Source organism: Otolemur garnettii, unplaced genomic scaffold (genome assembly GCF_000181295.1).
Source record: "Otolemur garnettii isolate 467f Iridium unplaced genomic scaffold, OtoGar3 scaffold00010, whole genome shotgun sequence".
Classification (NCBI taxonomy): domain Eukaryota; kingdom Metazoa; phylum Chordata; class Mammalia; order Primates; family Galagidae; genus Otolemur; species Otolemur garnettii.
The window spans coordinates 29,263,192-29,276,481 of NW_003852405.1; the positions used below are offsets into that span (position 1 = coordinate 29,263,192).

The 13,290-nt window shown below is 34.6% G+C and overlaps 1 protein-coding gene across 1 annotated transcript in view; it reads left to right on the plus strand.

The window, feature by feature from the left end:
- PIGK (phosphatidylinositol glycan anchor biosynthesis class K) overlaps positions 1–13,290 on the plus strand; it is a 71,694-nt gene that overhangs the window by 21,587 nt on the left and 36,817 nt on the right. The window contains exons 7-9 of the mRNA XM_003784218.3: positions 361–478; positions 683–793; positions 4,151–4,323. Coding sequence (XP_003784266.1) covers positions 361–478; positions 683–793; positions 4,151–4,323 — 402 coding nt within the window. The remainder of the gene's footprint in view (positions 1–360; positions 479–682; positions 794–4,150; positions 4,324–13,290) is intronic.

Genomic DNA, 13,290 nt, shown 5'->3' on the forward strand with positions numbered 1-13,290 from the left:
TTTCTGAACCTAGCACAGTTTCTAGCACAGCATGAGTGCAGACTAAGTATTTGTTGAATTATGTATTCATTTGGACTCTGAATCATGTGACTCAGACAAGGGAGGAAGAAAGAGGTGGGGCCGCTACTTGGTGCCTAACCTCCGTGGGGTGGTTTCCTTGGACAAGTATTTATACCTTTAACTTTTCTAACGTCAGATTCCTATTGGGGATTCTACCAAAAACTCTTCTAAATTTTTAGCTAATGAAATGAATAAGATATGATCTAAACATCTTATATTGTGGTAGTATTATAGAAATATTTAGTCAGTGAGGGATTAACAACACAATTCTTGTGAAAAGTATTATCATTATTTTTTCAGGTACAATGAGCTACTGTTTATTATTGACACTTGTCAAGGCGCATCCATGTATGAACGATTTTATTCTCCCAACATAATGGCTCTAGCGAGTAGCCAAGTGGGAGAAGATTCACTCTCGGTAGGTACATTTTCTCCATTTGTAAACTGCAGCGTCTTTAGAATGTGTAGCTAATTCTGAAATCATTTACATGCTTTATGAATGTAGCTGTTATTTCATATTCTTAGGACTTTTTAGCATATTAGAAGGAAATTTTGATTATATTTTAAACATGTTTGTTATAATGATGCTATTAGACATATATATATTTTTTTCTTTTCATAGCATCAACCTGATCCTGCAATTGGAGTCCATCTCATGGATAGATACACATTTTATGTCTTGGAATTTCTGGAAGAAATTAATCCAGCTAGTCAAACTAATATGAATGACCTTGTAAGTGTTCACTTGATTTGATCATAGCACATAGGTGTGCTGACCTAATGTGACAAATGAAGTCTGTCATTCCCTTTACTCTTGGAGGATACTGCCCCATACATTGAATTGTTTCGAATCTACCTGTGTGTGAGTGTCTGTCTTTACCACAAGAGCCCTAACGCGTAGCCCGGGGAAGTTGCTATCCTGGAGGGACATCGTTTCCCTTCATTTGCCCATTCTCTTTTCCGTACCTGAAACGTATTTTGTTTTTTTAGATTCCCCTTTTGAAATTCTACCTATGCTTTAGGGGTCAAATAAGATCAGACCTCCTTCAGCAAGCCTCCACAAATTCTTCTCTGGTAAAATTTTTAAATTTTCAGAGCATCCATTGAGCTTTAGTTTTTATAAGTTTTATTACAGTAGGTCTTTCATGGACCTTCCTAATTGAGTTTCAGTTCTCACTTACTGGGCAGCTTCTGGAGGAGAATGATCTTTCCTTACATATTTTCGTTTTAGCCCTTCAAGTTCTAGTCTAATCTTTTGACGTGGCTTTTTCAATTTAGTTCAGATTTTTCCCCTGAGTTCTCTATGTCAATTTTATCTTTTTAATTGCATCTACTTTGGAGTTGTTACTAAAAGTGGGCATAATAAAAGCTTGAAACAACAACTGGAGGTGGGGTCATTACTCTGTGTTGATCACATCCATCCTTTCCCCATTAGTTTGTACCACGGTCATTTATTCACAAACATTTCTTGAGAGTTTGCTGAGTGCCACGCACTGGCTATCCCTGGTGAACGAGGCAGACACTATTCCTTCCTTCATGGAGCTTAGGACAGAGGGGAGACTGAGTGGAAAGGGCTCTGTCCTTTAGTTCTTCAGCCAAGCTACGTTGCACTGATTGCTTTTATTACCTGGCAACCTTTTCGTTAAGTTTCCATTCATTAAATTCTGAAAACCACTGCAAAATTCTGAAAACCACTGCTGTAACCTGTCAAATTTGATAGACCTACTTAACTGTGTATGGAAGATTATGTATTTTCCTGCTTAATAAATCTTGATATGAATTTGAATATTAAAACAAAGCTTATAATACTACTTTAACTGTAAGATAATTATAGTCACCTAAATTTTAATTAATTTTAAAATCTATTGTCATTTTTGGATTGTACGTTGAACATTTTACGGAACACAAGACATGATGTCACAAACACTTAAACTATATTTAAGTGTCTAATGAATTTTTAACAAAATTTCTTTCATTGAAATTATAAAGGAGAGACTGAGAAAAGTAATTTTTTTATGTTTTCACATTCCTAATATCTCATCTTCCCCTACTGCCTCCATTTAAAAAATTTAATGATGGCTATTTCACTTCTAGTCAATAAGAAAGATCCAGTTTCTTGCAGTTTACTAGTGCAGTGATTTGACAAATTTCTAGGTCATGTGTATAATAATATGTATTTTCTCTTGGATTATGTGCATATAATAAAATTTGCTGACTATCACCTGTATTCAGAGTACTATATTCAGGAGCAGCAAAATTAGAAAACTTGGTGTTTAGCTCCTTAAAAATTTACAGTGTCATTGGTAACAGTCAATGAGCATATTTATGAAGTTATTACCTGTTATATGTGAGGTCTCAGCATCCTCCAGGTAATGTTCTTGTCATATGCTTTTAGTATTGCACTGTAATTGTTTACACCTGTGACATTTCCAATTTCACATTTCACATTTCACATTTCACATTTCACAGAACTTAGTACTTGGAGATGCTCATTGAATATTACGGAATGAATGAAGGTACATGACAACAATGCACCTTTGTATGGCTTCTTTAAATATACCAGGATTAGTGATTAAATTTCTTATTGGAAGAGATAAGTTTTCAGGCTTGAAGGAAGAGAAGTTTAGCATGCTTTTCTAGAGTACCAACTGCATATGCACAGAAATTAAGATAATATGTGATCCTTATCTTTGATAATAAACATATGAGCTGGCTAGAGAGTGGGCATTCCATAAGTAAAGGGGATTATTGAAAATTAAAGGGAGTAATGCAGGACCTGTGAGTCATGGTGTTGTTTAGGCTAAGGAAATCAGATCGATATGATAAGTAAGGTAGGAAGGAATGATTTCATAATAAGTGGAATTATTTTTATGTTAGTGGCAAAGAAGATAATATTATTTAGTGTTTCCCAAGCTCATTTGACTATGCTGTTCCTATTTTCTTATCCTAACAGAACCCTTCAGTTGCTCATGCGGGAATGCCCACAAGGCCTTCAGTATACCTAGGACTTCAGTTTTATCCTTCATAAGTCCTGTGCTTCAAATTAAGTCATTTGCTTTACACATCTCTGCAACTGCTCCTTTCCTAGGAATGTTCTGACTTCCCATCTGCAAATCTGCCTTTCCTTTAAAAATTAGCTTAAACCCCACTCTCTTTTTTCCCCATTCTCATGCTGTAGGAAGTTTATCCTTTTCTAAAGTATAACCTGTCATCTTTTTTTTTTTTGCCTTGATATGCTTATTCATCTCTTCTAGACTTAAATCCTTGAGGACAGATCCATACCTTCTCAACCTTCCTATCCTAATATAACAGTGTGATCTGTATGTAACAGACACTTTTTATGCTTTGCTGAATGAGTGTCTGTCCCTGGTAAATCCAGATGTGGGGGATCAGGAATGAGATTTACACTCAAATTATTAATGACATCTGTTTTGTAGTGAACTTGTGGTTTTCAGACTATATTCTTGGAGCGGCAGAATATGTGTGGAAGTGGCTTGAATTCATTTTTGTCATAGATAAACTAAGAAAGTGATTTGGCTTATAAAATGGTCCATAGGTTTACAGCAGTGGACACAGGTGGTAAGCAGTGGGGGGCTAAACTTCAATTTTGTAGTCCAGAGCGGGGCTGTGTTAACGTATTTTCCATATTGGGCTATCATGTGATACTTTATTTGAATTTAAAGTTTAAATCAAGGGTCATGATTACAAAAATGTCTGAAAACCACACTAGTAGAACACCCCACTGAGATGAATACAGACACAGAAGAAAGTAATGGTCTTGTCCTAGCGTTGAGGGTGAGGTCCTAGTGATTTAGCTGTTCAGAATGCGCTTGCACGTGCTTCAAGAACGTGATTGTTCTTTCCTTCCATGGCCAACTTCCTTTCTTATCCCTGTTTTGATGTCTGTATAGTTTTCCTGGAATGCCGAGTATTACAATAGGAATGAAACCTTAATTTTTAGAACTAGTTGCTTCTTTAGGTTAGGAGAGCTTTAAAAATATACTGTAGTCTATGTATGTGTCATTGAATTTATTAAAAGTCGTGTGTGTGTATTTATAGATGTGTGTCTTATTATCATTGTTTTTTTCAGTTTCAGGTATGTCCTAAAAGTTTGTGTGTGTCTACTCCTGGACATCGCACTGATCTTTTTCAGAGAGATCCTAAAAATGTCCTGATAACTGATTTCTTTGGAAGTGTACGGAAAGTGGAAATTACAACAGAGACTATGAGTTTACAGCAGTATTCAGAAATCATGGAAAGCGAGTATGTATCTCAAACTATTATTCAAATAAAATATTCTAGTTTTATAATTTATAAATTTTTGTGAAACATTACATTAAGAGATGAGAATTGGCGTATGTAAGTAAAATTATATATTTCCACCCAGTCTTCACTTTACATAGGCTGTCTGCTTTTCAGGTTTATGGGAAAATCTATAAATATTAGTGGGAAGCTAAAATTGTGATTAGGATTATGTTGGAGCTCCAAAATATAGTGTTGGCAGTAGTGCACTTCAGACTTGCTAAAATGACTTGCTGTAACTGGCTGTCTCAGAGCCATGGTTTCTATTGGGCCTCTAGATACTTCATCAGGGAAAGGAGTAAGAGGCGTAAGCCAGGTCCTCCTGCCCCGGGGAGTGTGGATTGTGTGTGAGGGGACAATGTGTGTGCATGCTGGTTTGTGCGAGAAATTGGCTGACTTTGGGTATGTGAATTTTATAAATACTTATAATGTTGTTTTCTCTGTCATCATTTTTAAAGGTAAAATACCTTGTTAATGATTAAATAATGGCTCTGTTAATAGCCACTTTCTTGAAATATATAGTAATATATTTTGCTACCCATCAAACTTTGTTATCGTTTGGGACTATCTAAAGCTGTGTATGAGAAACTCAAACTTGGGGAACTTTTCTGGATTGCCAAATGGCAATGTACAAATTTTTCACAATTTTGAAAATTTCTATGGTTTATAATTGAGCTTATGACTGTTGTAGAAGTAAATTTAAAAACTAGCACAAAATACTTTTCTTATGCAGAATTAGAATTGATGGTATTTTCTAACTTAGTGGTTCTGAGCCTGTGGGTTGCAACCCCTTTTTAACAACGAAAATACACTATGGCCTTAGGAAGGTTGAGTCTGTGGCCTTAGGAAGGTTGAGTCTGTCTAGCTCAATCTTCAAAGCTTCAATATTTTCTTTTCTGATTTCCTATGGCTCTTAGCTTCAAAAATACTTTAAGACTGCAGCTGAGATCCTACAGCAATATCACTTTTATTTCTTGTTTAAATACTAGCTCTCAAATTATCATTGTAAAATGACTAACTTATGCCTGAATACTTAGAGTCACTATGTCTTTTTTTTCTTAATTCGTTTTATAATTTCCCTTGAACATAAGCCTACATAAGAGATCACATTCTCTTAGTCATCTGAACACTGTATTAATTTCTTCTGTAGGTAAGACCTTTCCTCTGCTGTACTTATTTTTTATTCTTTTAACATGTAACATTTAAGTATGTAATAATTATACAATACAAATTTCAGTGGAATTCTACTAAGTTTCATTGTATGATTGGGAAGAATGGAATTTAGGCTCTTAAATTATCTGCGTGTATGAATTCAAAAGCACAAATTTTCAGTGCTGAAGAATGTTTTAATCTAATCAAGGAGAAAATTTTTAGTATCAAAGCCAGAGATACCAAGCACTGTTGAATTAGAGCACCCTCTAGTGTTTGTAAGTAAATTTAATTTATAATAATGTTATTTACCAGTGTTTTCATGATCACTGATATACTTTATCCAGTTAATTTATGAGAATTAAGTTTTCAATGTGCTCTAGGAATTTTTACATGAATGATACAAATATTATTTTGTATGCAGGTGCTATTTATATGCAAATAAGAGTGAGACTTAGAAGTTTATATTGAAAAAAGTATATCATGCGGGATCAGATATGACAAAAAAACTTTTATTAAGGAAATTATAGGCAAGAGTATATTTGCATTTTTTTCAAGTCTTAAGTTAAAAATGTCACTACAGTGTTACTAAAATTAGCAATTATATTTAAAAGAATATTTGAGCCACACCTGCGGCTCAGTGAGTAGGGCACCGACCCCATATACTGAGGATAGCGGGTTCAAACCTGGCCCAGCCAAACTGCAACAAAAAAATGGCTGGGTGTTGTGGTGGGCACCTGTAGTCCCAGCTACTTGGGAGGCTGAGGCAGGAGAATAGCTTAAGCCCAGGAGTTGGAGGTTGCTGTAAGCTGTGACGCTACAGCACTCTACCAAGGGCAATAAAGTGAGACTGTCTCTAAACAAACAAACAAACAAACAAAAATTACTTTCTACATATACTAGGAATAGAATACAACGGAATCCATTGATACAGATTGTCCATATTTTATATTTTGGATCATATATGACAGAGAACATTATATAAAGACCTCTGGGAGTACCTATATGAAGTAAGAATAGCTTTTGTATGTCTTCTGACTTAGAGAAAGTAAGATAAAGGCATACAGTTAATAGCAATGCTTTGTTTCTGCATATGTCTTACTAACTGTATTATAATTTATTTCTAAGAGCAGATGAGGTAAATAGGACCTACTGAATACACTTGGCTTAGATAACTTGATTCCAAACTTCTTCACTGAAGTATATATAGGCTGGGTTTGGATAAGTATGCAGGAAAACATTTTACGTCAGCATATCTTTTACACAGATCACTAGTTTTGTGTCCTTTCTGTATTGGGAAGATAGCCTCCAGGTTGTGGATATAAGAATATTGCACATTTTAGTGTTACCAAAATTATAGAAGTCTAAATTCTGTAGAATTACCTACGGAAAAGATGAGACATTGTGAGTTGTAAACACTTAGGTTTTATCTTAGTGGGATAGAAGAAATTTTGCTTTAGATGCTAAGTTTAGGTACAAGACTCAAGTTTTGTTGTTGTAATTTTATCTTGTAGTACTGGAATTTCCTTCTCTCTTAATGCAGTATTTAGCAATTAGAAATATGTGAATCCAGCAGGAAATTTGAGACTTGGCTTTTTCCTTATAGATTTTTTACACATTTCCAACAGTGGTATGAATAAGGCTTCGTCAAGGTCAGTTTACACTATTTTGGACGCCAGACTAGGTCTCTCTCAGAGCGTGGTGGGGAAGTGGCTGCCTTACACAGGAGGTCAGAGACCAGTCAATTGCTGCCCCAATCATTAATGTTAAGCCTTTTCTATGTGCCACATGCAGTGTTCATGGTTTGTTAATGCATTAGCTGAGATAGTTTGTTGTATTTAGTAGAATCCAACCTGAGCTAGCATTGTCTCTTCAGGATATTTGTTATGTAGATATTCTGTGTTTTATGGAACCCAAGGGCAAGTCCCAGTAAGGGACTAGAATTGGAATCAGAAATTCAGCAGTCTTCCCTTCTGTTCCTTCTGTCTTTTCTTTCTCTGCTACTCTGTGTGCATAGGGACATGCACCTGGGACATAGGATGCATAGTTGACACCACTGTGCTGGAGATATTATTTATTTTTCTTTCTCGTTTACTTTCTCCCCCCCAGCTTTATTGAAGTATTATTGGCAAATACAAATTGTGTGTATTTACAGTTTACAATGTGATGATTTGATATATGTACACATTGTGAAATGACAACCACAATAGTTATCTTTTTTGTGTGTGTGTTTTAAGAACAATTCAAATCTACTTGGAAATTTTCAAGTATACTATACATTATGATTAACTGTATTCAGTTATGGGTAATTTATTATCTTATTATTGGGTTGAGTGCGGTTAGCAGATATTTCCTCCCATCCCCTAGGTGCTCTCTTCATTCTTTTGTTTCCTTTCTTTGCAGAAGATTTTTAGTTTAACATAGTCTCGTTTGTTTGTTTTTGCTTCTTTTGCCTATGCTTTTGGTGTCATGTGCAAGAAATTTTTGCCTACATCAGTGTCACAAAGATTTTTTTGTATGTTTTTCCCAGTAGTTTTAGGTCTTACATTTAAATCTTTAATCCATTTTTAATTGATTTTTGTATATGATGTGAAATAATGTCCTGTTTCCATTCTCTGGTGTGTGGGTTGTCCAGTTTTCCCAGCACTATTTATTAAGAGACTTTCTTTTTTTTTTTCTTGTGTATTCTTCTCAGCAACTTCGTTAAAGATGAATTGACCATAATGGTGTGGATTTATTAATGGGACCTCTATTCTTTTCTCTTCTTCTATGTATCTGTTTCAATGCTGATACCATGCTGTTTTGATAACTATAGTTTTGTGTAGGGCATTTTGAAATCAGAGAGTGTGATGCCTCCAGCTTTGTTCTTTTTGCTCAAGATTGCTTTGGGTCTTTTGTGGCTCCTTATATATTTTAGAATTGATTTTTCTATTTTTGTTAAAAATGACATTGACATTTTGATAGAGATTCCATTGAATTTGTAGGTTGCTTTGGGTTGTACGGACATCTTAACAATATTAATTCTCAAGTCCATGAACAAAGGATGTCTTTTTATGTGTTTGTGTCTTCTTTGCTTTCTTTCATCAGTTATGGTTTCAGATCTTTTACCTTCTTGGCTAAACTTATTCCTAAGTATTTTATTTTTTGATGCTGTTGTACATAGGATTGTTTCCTTGATTTCTTTTTTGGATAGTTTATTGCTTATGTTCTGGAGATTTACACCTCTTCTGTATGTAATGTAGTTTAGACAGAATGAACTTGCTCATTCCTTGTTTTAAGTTCCCTAGAGGGGTTTGTGATTAGTTCAGCTTGGGCTAAGCTCACACCTCTGGTCTAACTGAGTGTCATTTAGAAGTCATATAATGCAAAGTTGTCACTGTTGGGGATCTACCCCATGTGCATAAAATGAACCCTCCAGAAGGCCTTGGACGTTAGAAACTCTGAAAGGTGGTTACATCAGCCTTGTTCAATTTACCAGTTAATTTATAAGCAGCAAGTGTAATTTTTCCATTTTTCAGATGAGTAAACTGAGGCTAAGAAAGTTGCACATTTAACAGTCAAGACGTGAATACAGGTGTACTCTGTACTTCTGTATGAAGAAAATTTTTTATTCTTTCCTAATTTATCCTCAGCTATTGTGCTTGCTTTTTATTAAAATTACTTTTTCTGTCATACATACAGAATAAGTGACAGCTCAATGAATTATTACAAGGAAATACTCAGGCAACCTCCCCCAAAGGAACAACAGTGGTGACATACTGGAAGCTCCCAAATGTCTTATGCCTATTTCTAATCTCTACCCACTTCTCTGCCTAGAGGTAACCACTGTCTCAGCGTTTTTGGAATTTATTTTGCTTACCCATTTTAGTTTCATCTCCTAAGCCTGTATTCCTAAATACTATGTTTTGTACCTTTTGCTAATGTTATGTTTATAGAATTCGTGTATGTCGTATATAACTATAGTTTATTTTTTGAGTTTAAAAACAATGAAGGATAATTTACTTCCAGTGAAATCTCCCTTTTTGTTTTTAATTTCAGGTCACAATATTTGAGTTTGTTAGGTAGAGTCCCTCTTGTAGTTGTGTCTTGTACCCCAGAGGTGTGCCGTATGTCCCTACATTGTGAAATCTCCTTTTTTGATGAACAGTCCTTAGTTTTGACAGATTCATCCTGTTGGGTAATACCCAGGTCAACCCATCACCGTAGGAGATTTCCTTATGCTCCTTTTTCTACACTGTCTCCCTCCTGTCCCTAGAAACCCCTGAAGTGTTTTCTGTCCTCATAGCTTTGCCTTTTCCAGAATGTCATGGAAAAGGACTTGTACCTTTTGTGTCCTTTGGGTCTGGCTTCTTTCCCTAGACTAATGCACCCAGACCCATCCAGGTGGCCACACTATCTATCTATCAGTAGTTCTTTATTCCTGATAGTCTATCTTTGTATAGATACACTACAGTTTATTTTCACCTACGGAAGGATATCCCTTCAACCCCCAGTTTTTGGCAATTACAAGTAAAACTGCTTTGAACATTTGTACATAAACCTAAGTTTTCATTTCATTACCTAAGTGGGGTTGCTGGGCCACGAGAAAGTAGATGTTTAACTTTGTCAGCTTTTTAACTATTTTCTAAAGTGACTGTACTGTTTTGCATTCCTGCAAATAATTGTGCCACATCCTTGCTGGCCCTTGCATATTTAGTAGAAACATCTGCTTGAGATTTGGGTAAAATTGATTGTGGGGAATATAAAACTTAGTGATCAAATGAGTCACTGAAAATTGCCAATAGTAAATTGATCTGATTGTGCAACTCTCTAAGCCAAAATTTACAAAGTGGCTCAAATAAAAGTTGACAGGCTTTCTCCCCTACTTTTCTGTATACTATTAATATGTTCTTCAAAGTGATTAATTTCCTCATCAGTATAATTCTCTATTATCTTAAGCATCTCATTTGGCCACTTATTTTAAATATTGTTATTTATGACTGTTTGTCATTTCGGTTACTTAAGAGCTCATTAAAATGGAATTTCAGGAATTAAATGTAATTAATTTGATTTATAAAGGCATCAAGGCTAATAATTAAATTATCCATATTGTCATTTGCCTGCATTAAAGTTCTTACTGCTATAGAACTTTTAAATTTGCTAAAATGTGTTGATCATTTCATGGACATTTTTAAAAATCAATTTATTTCATTACCTGTAATTAACAAAAACACTAATTGAGTTAGTTTAGTAGTATAGCACAATATGGTAATTTATCTCTTGTATAAAATAAAACATCTCTGAATATAAATTGATAAATAACATACTATAGTTAGCAGTTTCTAACTAATACTTATTATTATTTTAAATTATATCAAAATTAATTCCAATTTAAACACTAGGCATATAGAACCTAAAATTTTTTAATTGCGTAAAATCTAAAGATGATATCACTTATAAAATTGTTAGAGGTTGATTTATCTGAATTTTTAGAGAATGAAGCTCTGAATTATATGAAAGGTAGATCCTGGCATCTATGAGTTTTCTAGTAATTCTTTGGTTCTGTGTTCTGTGACTTCCTGATACTAATGGTGACATTACTGTTCCACTCTCCTAAATTAAACCTTAATATTCTAAACGAGTTAATAGATTTACTTAATGTCTATTGTCTGACATTATAGGAGATATTATAATATGATAATTAAAAGCAAGGTCATTGGAATCTGTAAACTCCTGAATTCAGATTCTCTACTTACTAGCTGCGTAACCTCGGGCAAACTACTTGATGTCTTGTACCCTTGGTTTCTGCATCTGTAAAATGAGAATAATAACTTCACTTTATACAGTTATTATGATAATTTTTATTTTGCTTATGAAGTACTTAATTCTGTGGCTCAAAAATTGTGCTCAATGTGTTCAGTATTACTGAGAGAACTTATTATATGCACTGGTAAAAATTAATTATTGCCAGAATTCTATTTGTACTGCATTTTTAGCCATTTGCTTTAATTATCTGTTCTGCTTTTATTATTGTAAAGTAGTTATTTCATATCTGGAGGATTCTCATTTATAGAAATAATATAAAGAATTGGGAAATTCTTTACCAGAAGATGGCAGTAGTATTATATGTTAGTACATGTGGAACACGATTTTGTTTTAAATGCTGGAGGTTGAGGTGGGGTTTACTTCAAACAAATGTGGTATTTATTTCTTCAGACTGTTGAAAGGAGTAAAAGCCTTTTGATATTGCGTTGTCAGTTTAACAAAGAATGGTGGAAATGTCTCATTATACATAAGTTGTTTTCTTTAAGAAACTCAGCAATATGGAATGTTACCCATGAAATAGGTAAGATCTACAGGATACTTTTGAATTATTAATACCACCTTCTGGCATATTTTTAGATATTAGTTTGCATCCTATTAAATTCTTAGCTAAGAAATTGCAGGGTCAAAAAACTTAAGGTTTGTGAAGATTATGTATTATTAATTAGTAATAAAGACAAAGCAAACTTTATTCCTAATTTATCAGTGGAGAAAAGTGGACTCAATTTTTAAAAGACTGATTTATATATAATACTTAAGGATCGTAGCCATTAGGTAAAACAAAAGGAAAATAAAATTTATATTAACAATATGAATCTGTAATCCGGTTTCAGAAGTTGCTACTTTTGCTTGAAGTGATGGTTTTCTGTGTGACCTAGTTCTTAAGAACTCTACAGGTGAGCTATTGCCCAATTGCTCCCTAGTAATAGATGGAACTTTTAAGACAATGTAGTGTAGAAGAAACAGCAGGAAGGAGAAGGGGCTCGTGTGCACACGTTGGTTTAGTTACTTGCTTTGGTCTTCAGGCACATCGTTTAATCTCTCGTGTGATTGTTCGTCTGCTAGTTTCATATTAGTACTGAGTACCTTGCATTCTTACTTTTCTCAGTTAAATTCCAGAAGCGGGGTGGGGGGGAGAGGGATTTGTGCACTTAATGTGCACAATTTAGGGTACATGGCACGCCTCCTGGGAGAAGGGACCAGCCTCAAACAAATGCCTACATTGTAACTTAATTACATCAATCCTTATAGAAAAAAAAGCTTAAAGCTGACTATTCTCCGTTAGACGCTCTGCATAGGATAAGGAATGATACTTTGAGGCAGGTATCTGCCTTTTTCTCATTTCCTGGCAAAGTAATAAAATCTTCTTTCCTTCTCCTCAACCACTTGTCCTGCTTTTGTCGAACTTTTGGTCACTGTAGATTGAGTTTGGGAGTGGTTCTTCCTCCTCATTTTGGGGGGATAATTTAAGTAGGATTGGTATTAATTCTTTGTTGAATGCTTGGTAGAATTCACCAGGGAAACCATGAGCTTCTGGGCTTTCTTTAATGGGAGATTTTTGTTAATCTCATTACTTGTTATTGGTTTATTCAGAACTGGATTTCTTCCTGGGGCAATCTTGGTAGGTTGTATGTGTCTAGGAATTTATCCATTTTCCCCAGGTTTTCTAATTGATTGACATAGCGTTGCTCATAGTAGTCTCTGGTCCTTTGGCTCTCTGCAGTGTCAGTTGTAATGTTTCCTTTTTAATCTCTGCTTTTATTCAGTTGTGTGTTCTCTCTTTTTATCTGCATTATTCTGGCTAAAGGGGAAAGGGGTGTAATTCAACTTCTTTGTTCTTGATGGAGACAATTATAAAATTAATTATAGATTGCATAGGAACATCAAATTAAATGGAGAGGTAGACTATATTCAGTGATGCGAAGAGTAAATTTATTATCATAAAAAACTTCACTCAAATTCTCTATAAGCAAATAC